The sequence below is a fragment of the Pristis pectinata genome, chromosome 13 (genome assembly GCF_009764475.1).
Source record: "Pristis pectinata isolate sPriPec2 chromosome 13, sPriPec2.1.pri, whole genome shotgun sequence".
Classification (NCBI taxonomy): Eukaryota; Metazoa; Chordata; class Chondrichthyes; order Rhinopristiformes; family Pristidae; genus Pristis; species Pristis pectinata.
This window is the reverse complement of record NC_067417.1, coordinates 2,430,671-2,443,534: the sequence shown is the minus strand read 5'-3', so window position 1 is coordinate 2,443,534 and position 12,864 is coordinate 2,430,671. Positions and strand designations below refer to the sequence as shown.

The 12,864-nt window shown below is 53.8% G+C and overlaps 2 protein-coding genes across 2 annotated transcripts in view; one reads left to right on the top strand and one right to left on the bottom strand.

The window, feature by feature from the left end:
- The window catches only part of LOC127577454 (fatty acyl-CoA hydrolase precursor, medium chain-like), a 459,511-nt gene that overhangs the window by 337,036 nt on the left and 109,611 nt on the right, over positions 1-12,864 (top strand). The window lies entirely within an intron of this gene.
- Positions 1-12,864, bottom strand: part of wtip (WT1 interacting protein) — a 36,460-nt gene that overhangs the window by 2,178 nt on the left and 21,418 nt on the right. The window contains exons 2-7 of the mRNA XM_052028429.1: positions 8,832-8,933; positions 5,014-5,081; positions 2,981-3,043; positions 2,483-2,613; positions 981-1,032; positions 316-384 (exon numbers count right to left, since the gene is read on the bottom strand). Coding sequence (XP_051884389.1) covers positions 316-384; positions 981-1,032; positions 2,483-2,613; positions 2,981-3,043; positions 5,014-5,081; positions 8,832-8,933 — 485 coding nt within the window. The remainder of the gene's footprint in view (positions 1-315; positions 385-980; positions 1,033-2,482; positions 2,614-2,980; positions 3,044-5,013; positions 5,082-8,831; positions 8,934-12,864) is intronic.

The window sequence follows — 12,864 nt, the reverse complement described above, 5'->3', positions numbered from 1 at the left end:
TGGTAGCAAAATCAATGAAACTCAGGAGGTCCCACCCCTTGTGACAGGCCCCACCTCCCTGGTGGGTGGGGACAGACAAGCCCCTCCCCTAAATGGGTCAGGCCACACACCGCCAAATCAGTTTGAAAGAGCCCCTACAGTTTGGAAAAGGGAGGGGTGGAGGTGAACACAAACAGGCCCACCCCAGTGACACCCCCACCCTCGACTTCCTCCCACCCCCCCCCCCCCCACCCAAATAACCTCATCACACTCTTCCCCCACCCCGGCACAGCCCCCCCATCACCAACCCAGGGGGAGGGGAGTGTGCAGACTGACCTCGCAGTGGTAACATTCCACATGGTAATCCTTGTCCATTGACACCACCCGGATCGTCTCCTCCGAGCCCTGGGAATGGAACATCACCGAGATAATCCACCCGATGCTCCGCGCCCCCTCCCCACCATCCCCACCCCCCTCCCCACCATCCGAACCCTGGGAATGGAACATCACCGAGATAACCCACCCGATGCTCCGCGCCCCCACCCCACCGTCCACTCCCCCCTCCCCACCATCCGAACCCTGGGAATGGAACATCACCGAGATAACCCACCCGATGCTCCGCGCCCCCACCCCACCGTCCACTCCCCCCTCCCCACCATCCGAACCCTGGGAATGGAACATCACCGAGATAACCCACCCGATGCTCCGCACCCCCTCCCCACCATCTGCCCCCCCACTGACCACTGTCCTCAGCACCTCCTCCCAAAATTACCGTGTGTAAATGTGCTGACCTGCAAACCCCCAGACTAACTCGACACATCGTAAAGGGGAGGGGGAGGGAGATTGGGGGGGAGTGGAGGAGAGGGGAAAGAGAGAAGGAAGGAGGCAGAGGGAGCGACGGGGTGGGGGGGGGGGTAAAGAGTGCCCAGGATGGTGAGGGTAAGGGTGGGGCGCAGACCCTTGGACAGGGAGGGGGACGGAGGGGGAGGGGCTGATGGTACCTGCACTGGGAGAATGGGGTGACCACAGGACGCACATTTTGGCGCAAACACTCTGAAACAGAAAGAGTTGCTACACGTTAGGCACAAGGTCACACCGAGATGACAACAGCTCCCCCCACCCCCCCCCCCCAATGACACACTAGAAACCGGGGAGCTGACACATGGAATTGGAGAGTGGGTAACATGGGACCTCCCTCACACTGGGACCGGGGACACCCCAGCAACGAACCAGCTCTCGGAAGTGATTGAGACAGAACCGTCCCAGTCCCCTGCCCCACCTTCCTCCCTCAGTTAACCCGCTGTTCCGTGTGGGATCTTGCCGAACAAAATGGAGACTGGGAACTCCAGCACGGAGACTTTGACTGTGGTGCAGAGTTCCCAGGTGAGAGCCTGGGACTGGGAGAACTTCTCCTGCACTGGGCCTAGATGGCAGAGGGAGGAGGTGCCCGCTCGGAGACAGGCAGGTTGACCAGGCTGACCCCTGGGGTGAAGGGGGGTTTGGCATACGGAGGTTGAGCTGCTACTCAGCAGGATCCGCAACAATGAGATTTGCCTCGCGGGGCATCGACGGGGTGGCGCTGAGAGGGGAGACCTTACGGGGGCATCTATCAGGAGGGGTCGCCCATTTCAGACGGAGATGAGGAGGAATTTCTTCTAGTTTGGGGTGGAGGGGGGTAATTGAATATTAGAGATCGGCAAACATCTGGCCCAAGGGGGGAGGCAAGGGACCAGCAGAAATGGAACTGAGGCCAAGATCACATCACCCGTGACCTTCCCGAATGAGGGAGCAGACAGATGAATGTCCTCCCACGCCCCCCATTACAGCAGGAACTCACGTCACTGTTACCTGGAGCCGGGAATGTCCCCCTCCAAGCAGAGAGGTTAAAGCACGTTTCATATACATTAGGCATTAAGCAGATACATTAGAGACATTTAAGAGACTCTTAGATAGACACACAAATGATAGAGAAATGGAGGGCTATGTGGGAGGGAAGGGTTAGCTAGATCTGAGAGCAGGATAAAATGTCAGCACATTGTCGGCCAAAGGGCCTGTACTAGGAGAGGAAGTGGTGGGGGGTGGGGGTGGAGTCAGTGACTGGAGGACACAGGAACAGCAAGAACCTGGGTACACTGGGCCACAGTGGTGGACCATCCATTTGGACCTTCTGAGGAGAAGCTCGACAAATACGGGAAGGGAACATTTCAGGGCTGTGGGGGAATGAGATCTGGACATAAGGGGCAAGGTCCCTCGAACTCCCTCCTCGAACTGCCGCAGTCCCGCTGGTAAAGGTGCTGCAGACCCAACCACCACAAAGGAAGAGTGATACGTTTCCAAAGAGCCAGCAGCAGAATGATGGGCCAAGCAGTCAGATCTGTGGGTTGGGAGCTGGTGTAGGCTCGGCTGTGTAACCAGATGACCACCCATTGCCTCACGGGGGTGGGGGAACAGCTGTATCAGGCACAGGGGGGTGCGTGCACACAGGGGCGGGGAGGACCCTCACGTGTGGTAGTCTTTGACGCAGTAGATGTTGTTTTCCACGTCCACGGTGAAGGGCACGCCGTCCAGACACTCGTTACACACCACGCAGCGGAAGCAGCCTGGGTGGTAGGACTTGCCCAGTGCCTGAAGGATCTGCATACACAACAGGGAGGGTCAGTCTTTGTCATATGCAGAACACACCACACCTCTCCTAACCGCCCTGCCCCTCCCCTTCCAGTCCCTCCACTCATGCCACTGTCCACCCTGCCCCCCACCCCCCCCCCCCCCCCCCCCCCCCGCATCTCCATGGTCAGGCCGTTCAACAGATACACTGCCTGGGGCCGTGGAAACCTGCGTGCGTGGTGGAGCCCGTGTAAACCTGCGCGCGTCCGGGGACCGTGTAAACCCGCATGCATGGACTATGTAAGCCTCCCAGGGCCGGGCCACAGAGCCGCGGACAGCCCGGGCAAGACCCCCGTTGTCTGGAGTGTCCATCCCATGAAGCAACCACGTTCCTTACCATCTCCATGATCAGGTGTCCACACACAAAACACTTGTCTGCTGTCTGCTGGAAGCCAGAGTACTGTAAACACACAAAGGTTTCCTTCAGAAATTCCACATCACGATGACCGGTGAATCTGAGCTCGTTACCTCGAATCTCCCACACTGGACATCCAACTTACTAACTTACTGCATGACCTCACCTCCTGGTGCCCAAACACTCACCCCTCGCCACCCCCCCCCCCCACCCCCCCGGCCAGGCACTGCTCTCACCTGGTTCTGGACACCTGCAGTCAACAGCCTGTCGAGCACTGAGCTTTACAGTTCTGCAGATCCTCCACCCAGCTTCCCCTCCCCGTGCGCAGAGCCGGACTGATGTCAACTGGCCTCTTGATACCCAGAGTTGTGGGGGGGGGGGGGGTGGCTGGTGACATGGCAGGATGGGGCCTGGGAGCGAGGGGGCAGTGCCCAGCGGGTGAAGCAGTGCCCAAGTGTGGATCGGTGACGGACATGGCTGCATCAGGCAGTGGCAACACTGGGTGTGGGATCGGACCTGGTACTGAGCTCCACTGGGCTTGGATCATTGTGCTTGTTCATCACCTCCCTCCCCGAGCTCAGGCCGGGGGTGGGGGGGGCGGTGGAGAGACTGGGGAGAGGTTATACTACTGATGGCGTCCGGATAATTCAGAGAACAATCAACAAACCACGACATTAAATTATATTGTGCATGTTAGATCATCAGTCCTGATGCAGGGTCTTGACCCAAAATGTCAACAATTCCTTCCCCCTCCACAGATGCTGCTCGACCCGCTGAGTTCCTCCAGCAGAGTGTGTGTTGCTCCAGATTCCGGCATCCTTGTGTCTCCTCTTTAGTTTTTAGGAAGGGGAAGTCGGGAGAGCACACACCAGTCCTCGTTGAGGGGTCAGCGGTGGGAAGGGTGAGCAGCTTCAAGTTCCCGGGCATCAACATCTCGGAGGATCTATCCTGGGTCCAACAGATCGATGCAATCACAAAGGCGGCACGCCAGTGGCTCTGCTTCATTAGGTTTCGGTATGTCACCAAAGACTCTTGTAAATTTCTACAGGTGTACAGTGGAGAGCATTCTGACTGGTTGCATCACAGCCTGGTATGGAGGCTCCAATGCGCAGGATCACAAGAGGCTGCAGAGGGTGGTAGACTCAGCCAGCTCCATCACAGGCACAACCCTCCCCATCATCGAGGACATCTTCAAGAGCCGGTGTCTCAAAAAGGTAGCATAGAACATAACACCACAGTACAGGCCCTTCGTCCACAATGTTGTGCCGACATTTTATCCTGCTCTAAGATCTATCTAACCCTTCCCTCCCACATAGCCCTCTACCATTCATGTGTCTATCTAAGAGTCTCTTAAATGTCCCTAATGTATCTGGCCCCACAACCTCTGCCAGCAGTGCGTTCCACACACCCGGGACATGCCCTCTTCTCATTACTACCATCGGGGAGGAGGTACAGGAGCCTGAAGACCCACACTCAATGATTCAGGAACATCTTCCCCTCCACCATCAGGTTTCTGAACGGTCCATGAACACCACCTCGTTATTTCTTTTTTTTGCACTATTTATTTATTTTTGTAATTTATAGATTTTTATGTCTTGCACCGTCTTGCTGCCGCAAAACAACACATTTCACATCATGTCAGTGATAATAAACCTGATACTATGACATACTGTGTGAATTGTTAAGAACCTTCAACCCCTGTAATGGTGCTGAGAAGCTTTACCAGACGCAGAAGGGCAGCTGGTTGAAGCTTTGGGCACACGAGTCGGCATGACAAGGCAGCAGTGTTTATCCCAGAGCGAGGAACCTTGGAGCCGAGGGCACACTTGCCCACACGGAGCAGCAGAAATCGGAGGGTGGTCGAGAGCTTGGAGTGCAGGGGTTGTAGAGACCTCCCCCTACACAAGGTGTGATACCTACAGAAGAGCACAGAGTTTGGCAGGGTCTGTCTTGCCGAGAGCCCATCCAGAATCCCCACTGTGCTGTGGGAGAAGATCACAGGGCAATAAACTCACCAGGAAGTCTTCCTCGCAGTACACCTTCCCGTTCACGTTGTAAAAAGCCTTCCCTCGTAACCTCCGACCTGGGGGAGAGGGGGAGTAGACAGTTATAGAGGCTCCACTCCTCACAGACACCTGACACATTGGGCTGACTGCATGTTTGACCATCACACTCAGCTCAAATAACTGGATCACCCACACACGGGCCACAGGCAATTGTCAGTGGGTTTAATTGGCTGCTGTAAATTGTGTGGGTGAGGGGTAGAATCTGGGGGAGGTGGGGTGGGGTTGTTGGGAATGTGGGGAGAATGAGATGGGATTGGTGGAAATGGCTGTTGCACACACATACACACACAGTACAGGGACAGTAAAGCTGTGTTATCCCAGGTCTCTCCCTCCACCCATACCACAGGCAGTCGTCCTGGGAGGTACAATTTCCCCCCAGGGGGGCAGTTGTGAGAGCCATCACAGACAGGTCTGACCCACACAGACAGACAGCATGGAAACAGGCCCTTCTGCCCAACTCCTCCATGCTGTGTTGCCCAGCGAGCTAGTCCCATCTACCTGCATTTGGCCCATAGCCCTCTAAACCTCTCCTGTCCACGGCACTCCCACGGTGCCATCGGGGGGGGGGGGGGGGGGGGGGGGGGGGGGGGGGGGGGGGGGGGGGGGGGGGGGGGGGGGGAGGGAGGGAGTTCCAGGATGCCAACTTCACTCCAAGTCAGAGGGGAACCTGCAGATGGTGGCGTCCCCCTGCCCGTGCTGCATTTAGCCTTCATGGTGGGAGCGCTGGTGGGTTTGGTAGGTGCTGTTGGAGGAGCTTGGATGAGCACCTGTCGTGCCGGGGGCGGTGAGTGTCAGCACCCATCATGGTTTGCCAGACTGTTAGTCTGATCTCTCACTGCACCGATCTTCAGTGGGAGACTGGTAATCGGTTTATTGTTGTCACGTGTACTGAGATACAATGAAATACCTGCCATGCAGACCGATCATTCCACACACAAGTACATCGAGGTACTACAAAAGGAAAAATAAACAGAATGTAGAATGTAGTGTTACAGTTACAGAGGAAGTGTAGTGCAGGTAGACAAGGTGCAAGGGCCAAGATAAGCAAGATCGGGAGATCAAGAGTCCATCTCTATTGTACAAGAGGGCTGTTTAAGAGTCTGATAACAGCGGGATAGAAGCTGTCCTTGAGCCTACAGGTATGTGTCCTCAGGCTTTTGTATCTTCTGCCTGATGGGAGGAGGAGAAGGGAGATTGTCCGGGGTGGGAGGGGTCCTTGATTACGTTGGCTGCTTTACCGAGAGCCAGTGGAGGGGAGGCTGGTTTGCGTGATGGTCTGGGCTGGGTTCACAACTCTCTGAAATTTCTTGTGTCTTGGGCAGAGCAGTTGCCACACCAAGGATGGAGTACGTACTAGGGAAGGACAGAAGGGCACAGAAGCAGTTGCCTGGCCTTTGAGGCTTTACTCCCAGACAGTAAGGTCATGGCTGATGTAATCGTGGCCTGCTCCTCATCTGTCTGATCCCGTAACCCTTGACTGTGCACTCTGACTCCCACACCACAGCCCATCTCTTTCAGCCTTGTGTGCACTTAATCACTCTGCCGCAGAGAATTCCAAATATTCACTGCGATCTGAGTGAAGGAATTCCTGTGGCTGAGCCCTCGCCATGCCCCTCGGCTCTGGAATCCTACCTCACTGAATCACGCTTCCTCAGTCACCTCGGCAACCTTTCTGCCCAGAGTCTGCAGGTACTGGTTTTAACCAATGAAAACCAAGAGCATTACCTGGAGAAAGTTGTTTACTTCCCCTCACTGGTGGGGCCTTGTGCTGGGAATAAATGCCAGCCACGGGAAACTTGCTTCTCTGTTCATTCCGCAAGAATGCAGCTTGTGGTGTGCACGATGCCCACACAGGCATGAGCATCAGTAGCAACAAAGTGCTGGAGAAATTAACGGTGCTAAAAGCCAATATATCCCTGGGGCCTGATACCTGCACCCCAGAGGGAGCCACGGGAATGGGAGGGGAACCGGTCATCATTGAACAGGTTTCTCTAGGTTGTGGAATTGTCCCTGCAGATCAGGAGGTGGGAAATGAGAGAACAAAAAGGGAGAGCACAATGGAACCTGCAGACTGGACAGCCAAACATCAGTAAGTGGCGAAGATGAGGCTGTTACAAAGGACAAGGTAATAGGGATACTTGGGCAATTTCAAGGGATTAGACAAGTCGACATGGAATTTTGAAGGGAAGTAGTGGTGTTTGATAAATCTCCTCAAAATTTTGGATTAAGTAGAACAGATCAGGGAGAACAGGCAGATGTGTCAGACTGGGATGTGGTCATTGGTTTATTATTGTCACGTACCGAGGTACAGCGAAAAACTTTGTTCTGCCTGCCGTCCGTACAGATCATTTCATCCCATCAGTGCATCGAGGCAGTACAAAGAAAAACAATAACAGAATGCAGAATAACGTGACAGAGAAAGTGCAGTGCAGGCAGACAATAAGGTGCAAGGGCCACAACAAAGTAGATTATGAGGTCAAGAGTCCATCCTTATTGTACAAATAAGGGTAAATAAAATTATACAAATATTGTACAAATCGGGTAGAAGATACAGGAGCCTGAGGGCACGTACCACCAGACTTAAGAACAGCTTCTAGCCCACTGTGATAAGACTATTGAACGGCTCCCTTATACAATGAGATGGACTCTGACCTCACGATCTACCTTGTTGTGGCCTTGTACCTTATTGCACTGCACTTTCTCTGTAGCTGTGACACTTTACTCTGTACTGTTACTGTTTTTACCTGTACTAAATCAATGCACTCTGTACTGACTCAATGTAACTGCACTGTGTAATGAATTGACCTGTACGATCAGTGTGCAAGACAAGTTTTTCACCGTAGCTTGGTACAAGTGACAATAGTAAACCAATTCCAATACAAGAGGCCCGTTCAAGAGTGCGTGGAAGTAGAAAAGCCAGGCATGGAGTAGAGGGGCTGAGTGGTCTGCCTGTATGCTGTACACGGAGTTCTATGCAATAGTGATTGTGCTCACAGTGTAGAAACAGGCCCTTCGGCCCACTTTGTCTCTACTGACCAACAAGCACCCATTAGCAGACCTATGGTCGATGGTCAGACTGCGGCAGCAGCTCTGTCTGCCCAGCGTTCCGTGTGGCGGCCCATCTCCCGGGGCTGCCCCCACCCCCCAGCGGATCCCCCGCACGGTGGTTCCATCACCTATTGAACCAGGTCAAGTGCAGTCTATGCTGACCGACAAGCACCCGTCCCAGATTCCTAACACTGGCTGACGCAGGAGCAGCTGAGAAACCCCCATTCCGTGGGGGTCTGGGGGTCTTTGGTTGAGGAAGCCACAGCATCTACCAGCACATCACCCCGAGATCACCTGAGACTTGTACCAGTCTGTCTGTTTGTCCCAGATGTTTACCAGTCTTGGAGATGAGATGATTACTGGATGCAGTGCCACACTGCAGCCTCCCTGGCCTCTCCCCCAAAGGCCTCACTCTCACACCAAGGTGTTGCTCCGTGGCCGAGACTCAAACACTTCCCTCCCCACATCCTGTCAGTTCTTTTCCAAACCCCCAAAACCTCAACCCAATTAACCCTTTAATCTCAGGGATTCACGGCTGGATGATGTAATAGCCCAAGCCCTGGCAGTCTGATCAATGGGCCCTGCACTCCGCCAAGGCCAGGGATGGGGCTCAGGACCACACAACAACTCCGAGTGCAGCCTGACTGGGGCGAGTACAGTTCCAACGACAGGGAGCAGTGGGGAACCGAGTGCGCGAGTCAGTGATCCGGTCAACTCACCGCAGGAGCAGCAGATGAAACAATTGGTGTGGTACAAATTGCCCATGGCTTGACAAGCTTGGCTGGCTCCGTACACACCCTTCCTGCACTTTACGCAGATACCTGCGGATGAGGAGACAAAAGCCAGACACAGCTCTCAGTTAACGTAGTAAACCTACAGCACAATTCAGGCTCTTCGGCCCACAAAGCTGTGCCGAACATGTCCCTACCTTAGAAATTACTAGGCTTACCCATAGCCCTCTATTTTTCTCAGCTCCATGTACCTATCCAACAGCCTTTTAAAAGACCCTATCGTATCCGCCTCCACCACCGTCGCCGGCAGCCCATTCCCCGCACTCACCACTCTCTGAGTAAAAAACTTAGCCCTGACATCTCCTCTATACCTACCCCCCAGCACCTTAAACCTGTATCTTCTTGTGGCAACCATTTCAGCCCTGGGGAAAAGCCTCTATCCACAGGATCAATGCCTCTCATCATCTTATACACCTCTATCAGGTCCCCCCTCATCCTCCGTCGCTCCAAGGAGAAAAGGCCGAGTTCCCTCAACCTGCTTTCATAAGGCATGCTCCGCATTCCAGGCAGCATCCTTGTAAATCTCCTCTGCACCCTCTCTATGGCTTCCACATCCTTCCTGTAGTGAGGTGACCAGAACTGAGCACAATACTCCAACTGAGCACAGTACTTAACTGGAGGAATGGCCTGGAGAGTGGCCCTTTAAACCCAGCTGCAATGGAACACATAACAGTACAGCACAGGAACAGGCCCTTCAGCCTCTCACGTCTGTGCTGAGCACGACACTCGCTCTACTCTCTCCTGCGTGTGATCCCTATCCCTCCATTCCCTGCACATCTATGTGCCTAAGAGCCTCTTGAATGCCTCTATCGTATCTGCCTCCACCCCCACCCCTGGCAGCACATTCCAGGCACCCACCACTGTGTACAAAAACCTGCCCTCTCACCTTAAACCTACACCCTCTAGTATTTGACATAACCACTCTGGGGAAAGACCGCCTACCCTATCTCTGCCTCTCAATTTTATAAACCTCTAACAGGTCTCCCCTCAGCCTCCTCCGCTCCAGGGAAAACAACCCAAGTTTGTCCAACTGTAAAAGATAACTGGGAATGCAAGGGTTAACGGCTGGAAATGTAAGGGTTAATGGTGTGCCGCTATTCTTCCCATGGTGTGATATTGCCTCAACTATGGGGTGGCTGTAGTTACGGCTGTAAAATGTCAGGTGCGGGTGAGAAAGAAATACGTTTTTTTAGATACATCTTGTTTTGCTAAAAGCTTTCTGTAAGCAACTGCCTTAGTGAGTGCAGCTTCCCACGGAGGTTTCCGATGAAGTGGGTATAAAGGCAAGGACACCGATCAGTAAATCTCTGAGTGGGAACTAGTACAGAGCTCGGGTTACACTGTTTACTCTTTCTCTGTATCCCTCGCTCCCGCTAGCGTTAAACTAATAAAGCATTGATTGTACGTCCTTTGGTTCTGCTGTTGTCTGATTTATTACAGCGCGGCTCGACTTTCACACAACCTCTCCTCATAGCTCATGCCCTCTCCTCCAGGCAGCATCCTGGTGAACCTCTTCTGCACCCTCTCCAAAGCCTCCACATCCTTCCTGTAACGGGGCGACCAAAAGTGCACACAATACTCCAAGTGAGGCCTGACTATCGGTATGCAAGACAAGTTTTTCACTGTACCTCGGTACATGTGACAATAATAAACCAATTCCAATACTAAAGTTTTATACAGCTGCAACATGACCTCCTGACTCGATGCCTCTAGCGATGAAGGTAAGCGTGCCGTACGCCTTCTTTACCACCCTATCCTCTCGTGTTTCCACTTTCAGGGAGCTGTGGACTTGCACCCCAAGATCCCTCAGTACATCAATGCTGAAGGTTCCTGCCATTAACTGTGTACTTTCCCCTAACATTTGACCTCCCAAAGTGCAACACCTCACACTTGCTCAGATTAAACTCCACCTGCTGTTGTCTCACCGACATCTGTAACTGATCTACATCCCGCTGTGTCCTTCGACAACCTGCTTCAGTCCACAATTCCACCAATATCAGTGGTGTCTGCAAACTAACTGACCCACCCACCTCCACTGTCATCCAAGTCACTGCACAATGCAGTGCACAAAGGGTGTAAATCCATAACCCCCTCGCCCCTCCTTAGACTAAAGCAGAGGCTGACTGCAGCCTTTGGGGACCCACAGGTGAACCTAAAGCTGTGATCACACACAGAGGAGGCCACCCAGCCCTTGAACCAGTTCCACCGATCAATGAGGTCAGTGGGTCTGTGTACCACCTACACACATCTAGCAAACCCGAACCACGTCCGGTGGGGGGGGGGCCTTGGGAGCCAGACATTCCCCAGGGGAGAGGGAAGGGGTGGGGATAATGGGGTGAATGGACTGGCATTTCTATAGCACCTTCCCCGGCCTTGGGTCATACCTGAGAGTTTACAGCAGTGAGGTGACGCTCGTGATATAAACGGTGCGTCAGCACAGAACTGGTGATGACCTTTAAGTAGTGGCTTGTTCCCTGTGAAACCCTCAGCCAGTCTACACAGGAGCTGTGGGATCTTCCCCATCCACCAGGAAACGGAGGGGGCAAACGTGAACATCTCCACTGGGGCAGCATCTCTGTCTGCCCAGCGTTCCCTGTGGTGACCCATCTCCCGGACCTGACCCCCTCCCTGCCCCCCAGCAGATCCCCCGCACGGTGGTTCCATTACCTACTGAACCAGGTCAAGTGCACGTCTGCAAGCCACTGCTTTCACAAGGAGGGGAGGACAACTGTAATGGGCTTCAGACACCCCACCCTGGACCACAATTGGCAGCAAGTTGTGCTTTCCTCTCACTTCATCCTGGATCACTCCCGAGCCACTCCAGGAGTACCTGCTCCCAGCCCACAGCCACACCTGGAGTCTGCTGCACACTCCTCACTGGGCACAGTGTGAGCCCACTGAGGTGGGGTCTGTACACCAGTGATACCAGGGGGCTGCTGCTGTTGGTCGATAAGGAGGAGGCCACGTTCCCCAAGGACCAGGGAGCAACATGGGGGCAACCTTCTCGGCTCGTGGTGATCGCCCCTTCACCCATAGACACACCCACGCACAGACCGATCCCACACCGGTTCAGTGCAGGACGCTGCCTGGCAGCCGGCCCAGGTGTGACGAGGTCAGGGAGATCCTGCACAGAAACAGGCCCTTCGGCCCACTGTCTGTGCTAACCAACAACCCATTTACACCGAGGGGCCGTCCACCATGTTAGGGACAAGATTTCAGGATCCCCACCTCCTTCCCCCATCCCCTCCCTCTCCTCTGTCACACTGCTGACTGGAATCATGTTCTGCGTGAATGGCTGTTATATACTCATAAAGTTGTGGGATTGAGTTTAAGAGCCGCGAAGTGATGATGCAGCTTTACAAAACTCTGGTTAGACCACACTTAGAGTACTGTGTCCAGTTCTGGTCACCTCATTATAGGAAGGATGTGGAGGTGTTGGAAAGGGTGCAGAGGAGATTTACCAGGATGCTGCCTGGATTGGAGAGTATGCATTGTGAGGAGAGACTAAGGGAGCTAGGGCTTTACTCTTTGGAGAAGAGGATGAGAGGAGACATGATAGAGGTGTACAAAATATTAAGAGGAATAGAGTGGACAGCCAGCACCTCTTTCCCAGGGCACCAATGCTCAATACACGAGGGCATGGCTTTAAAGTAATGGGTGGGAAGTTCAAGAGATATATCAGAGGGAAGTTTTTTTACCCAGAGAGTGGTTGGGGCATGGAATGTGCTGCCTGGGGCGGTGGTGGAGGCAGGTACGTTGGTCAAATTCAAGAGATTACTAGATAAGCACATGGAGGAATTTAAAATAGAGGGATATGCGGTAGGAAGAGGTTTAGATAGTCTTAGGTGAGGTTCAAAGGTCAGCACAACATTGTGGGCTGAAGGGCCTGTACTGTTTTATGTTCCCCTCTTACAGCAGTGAGAGCCCATTGGCTGGCAGGTGCTGTGATGGGTCTGGGGGC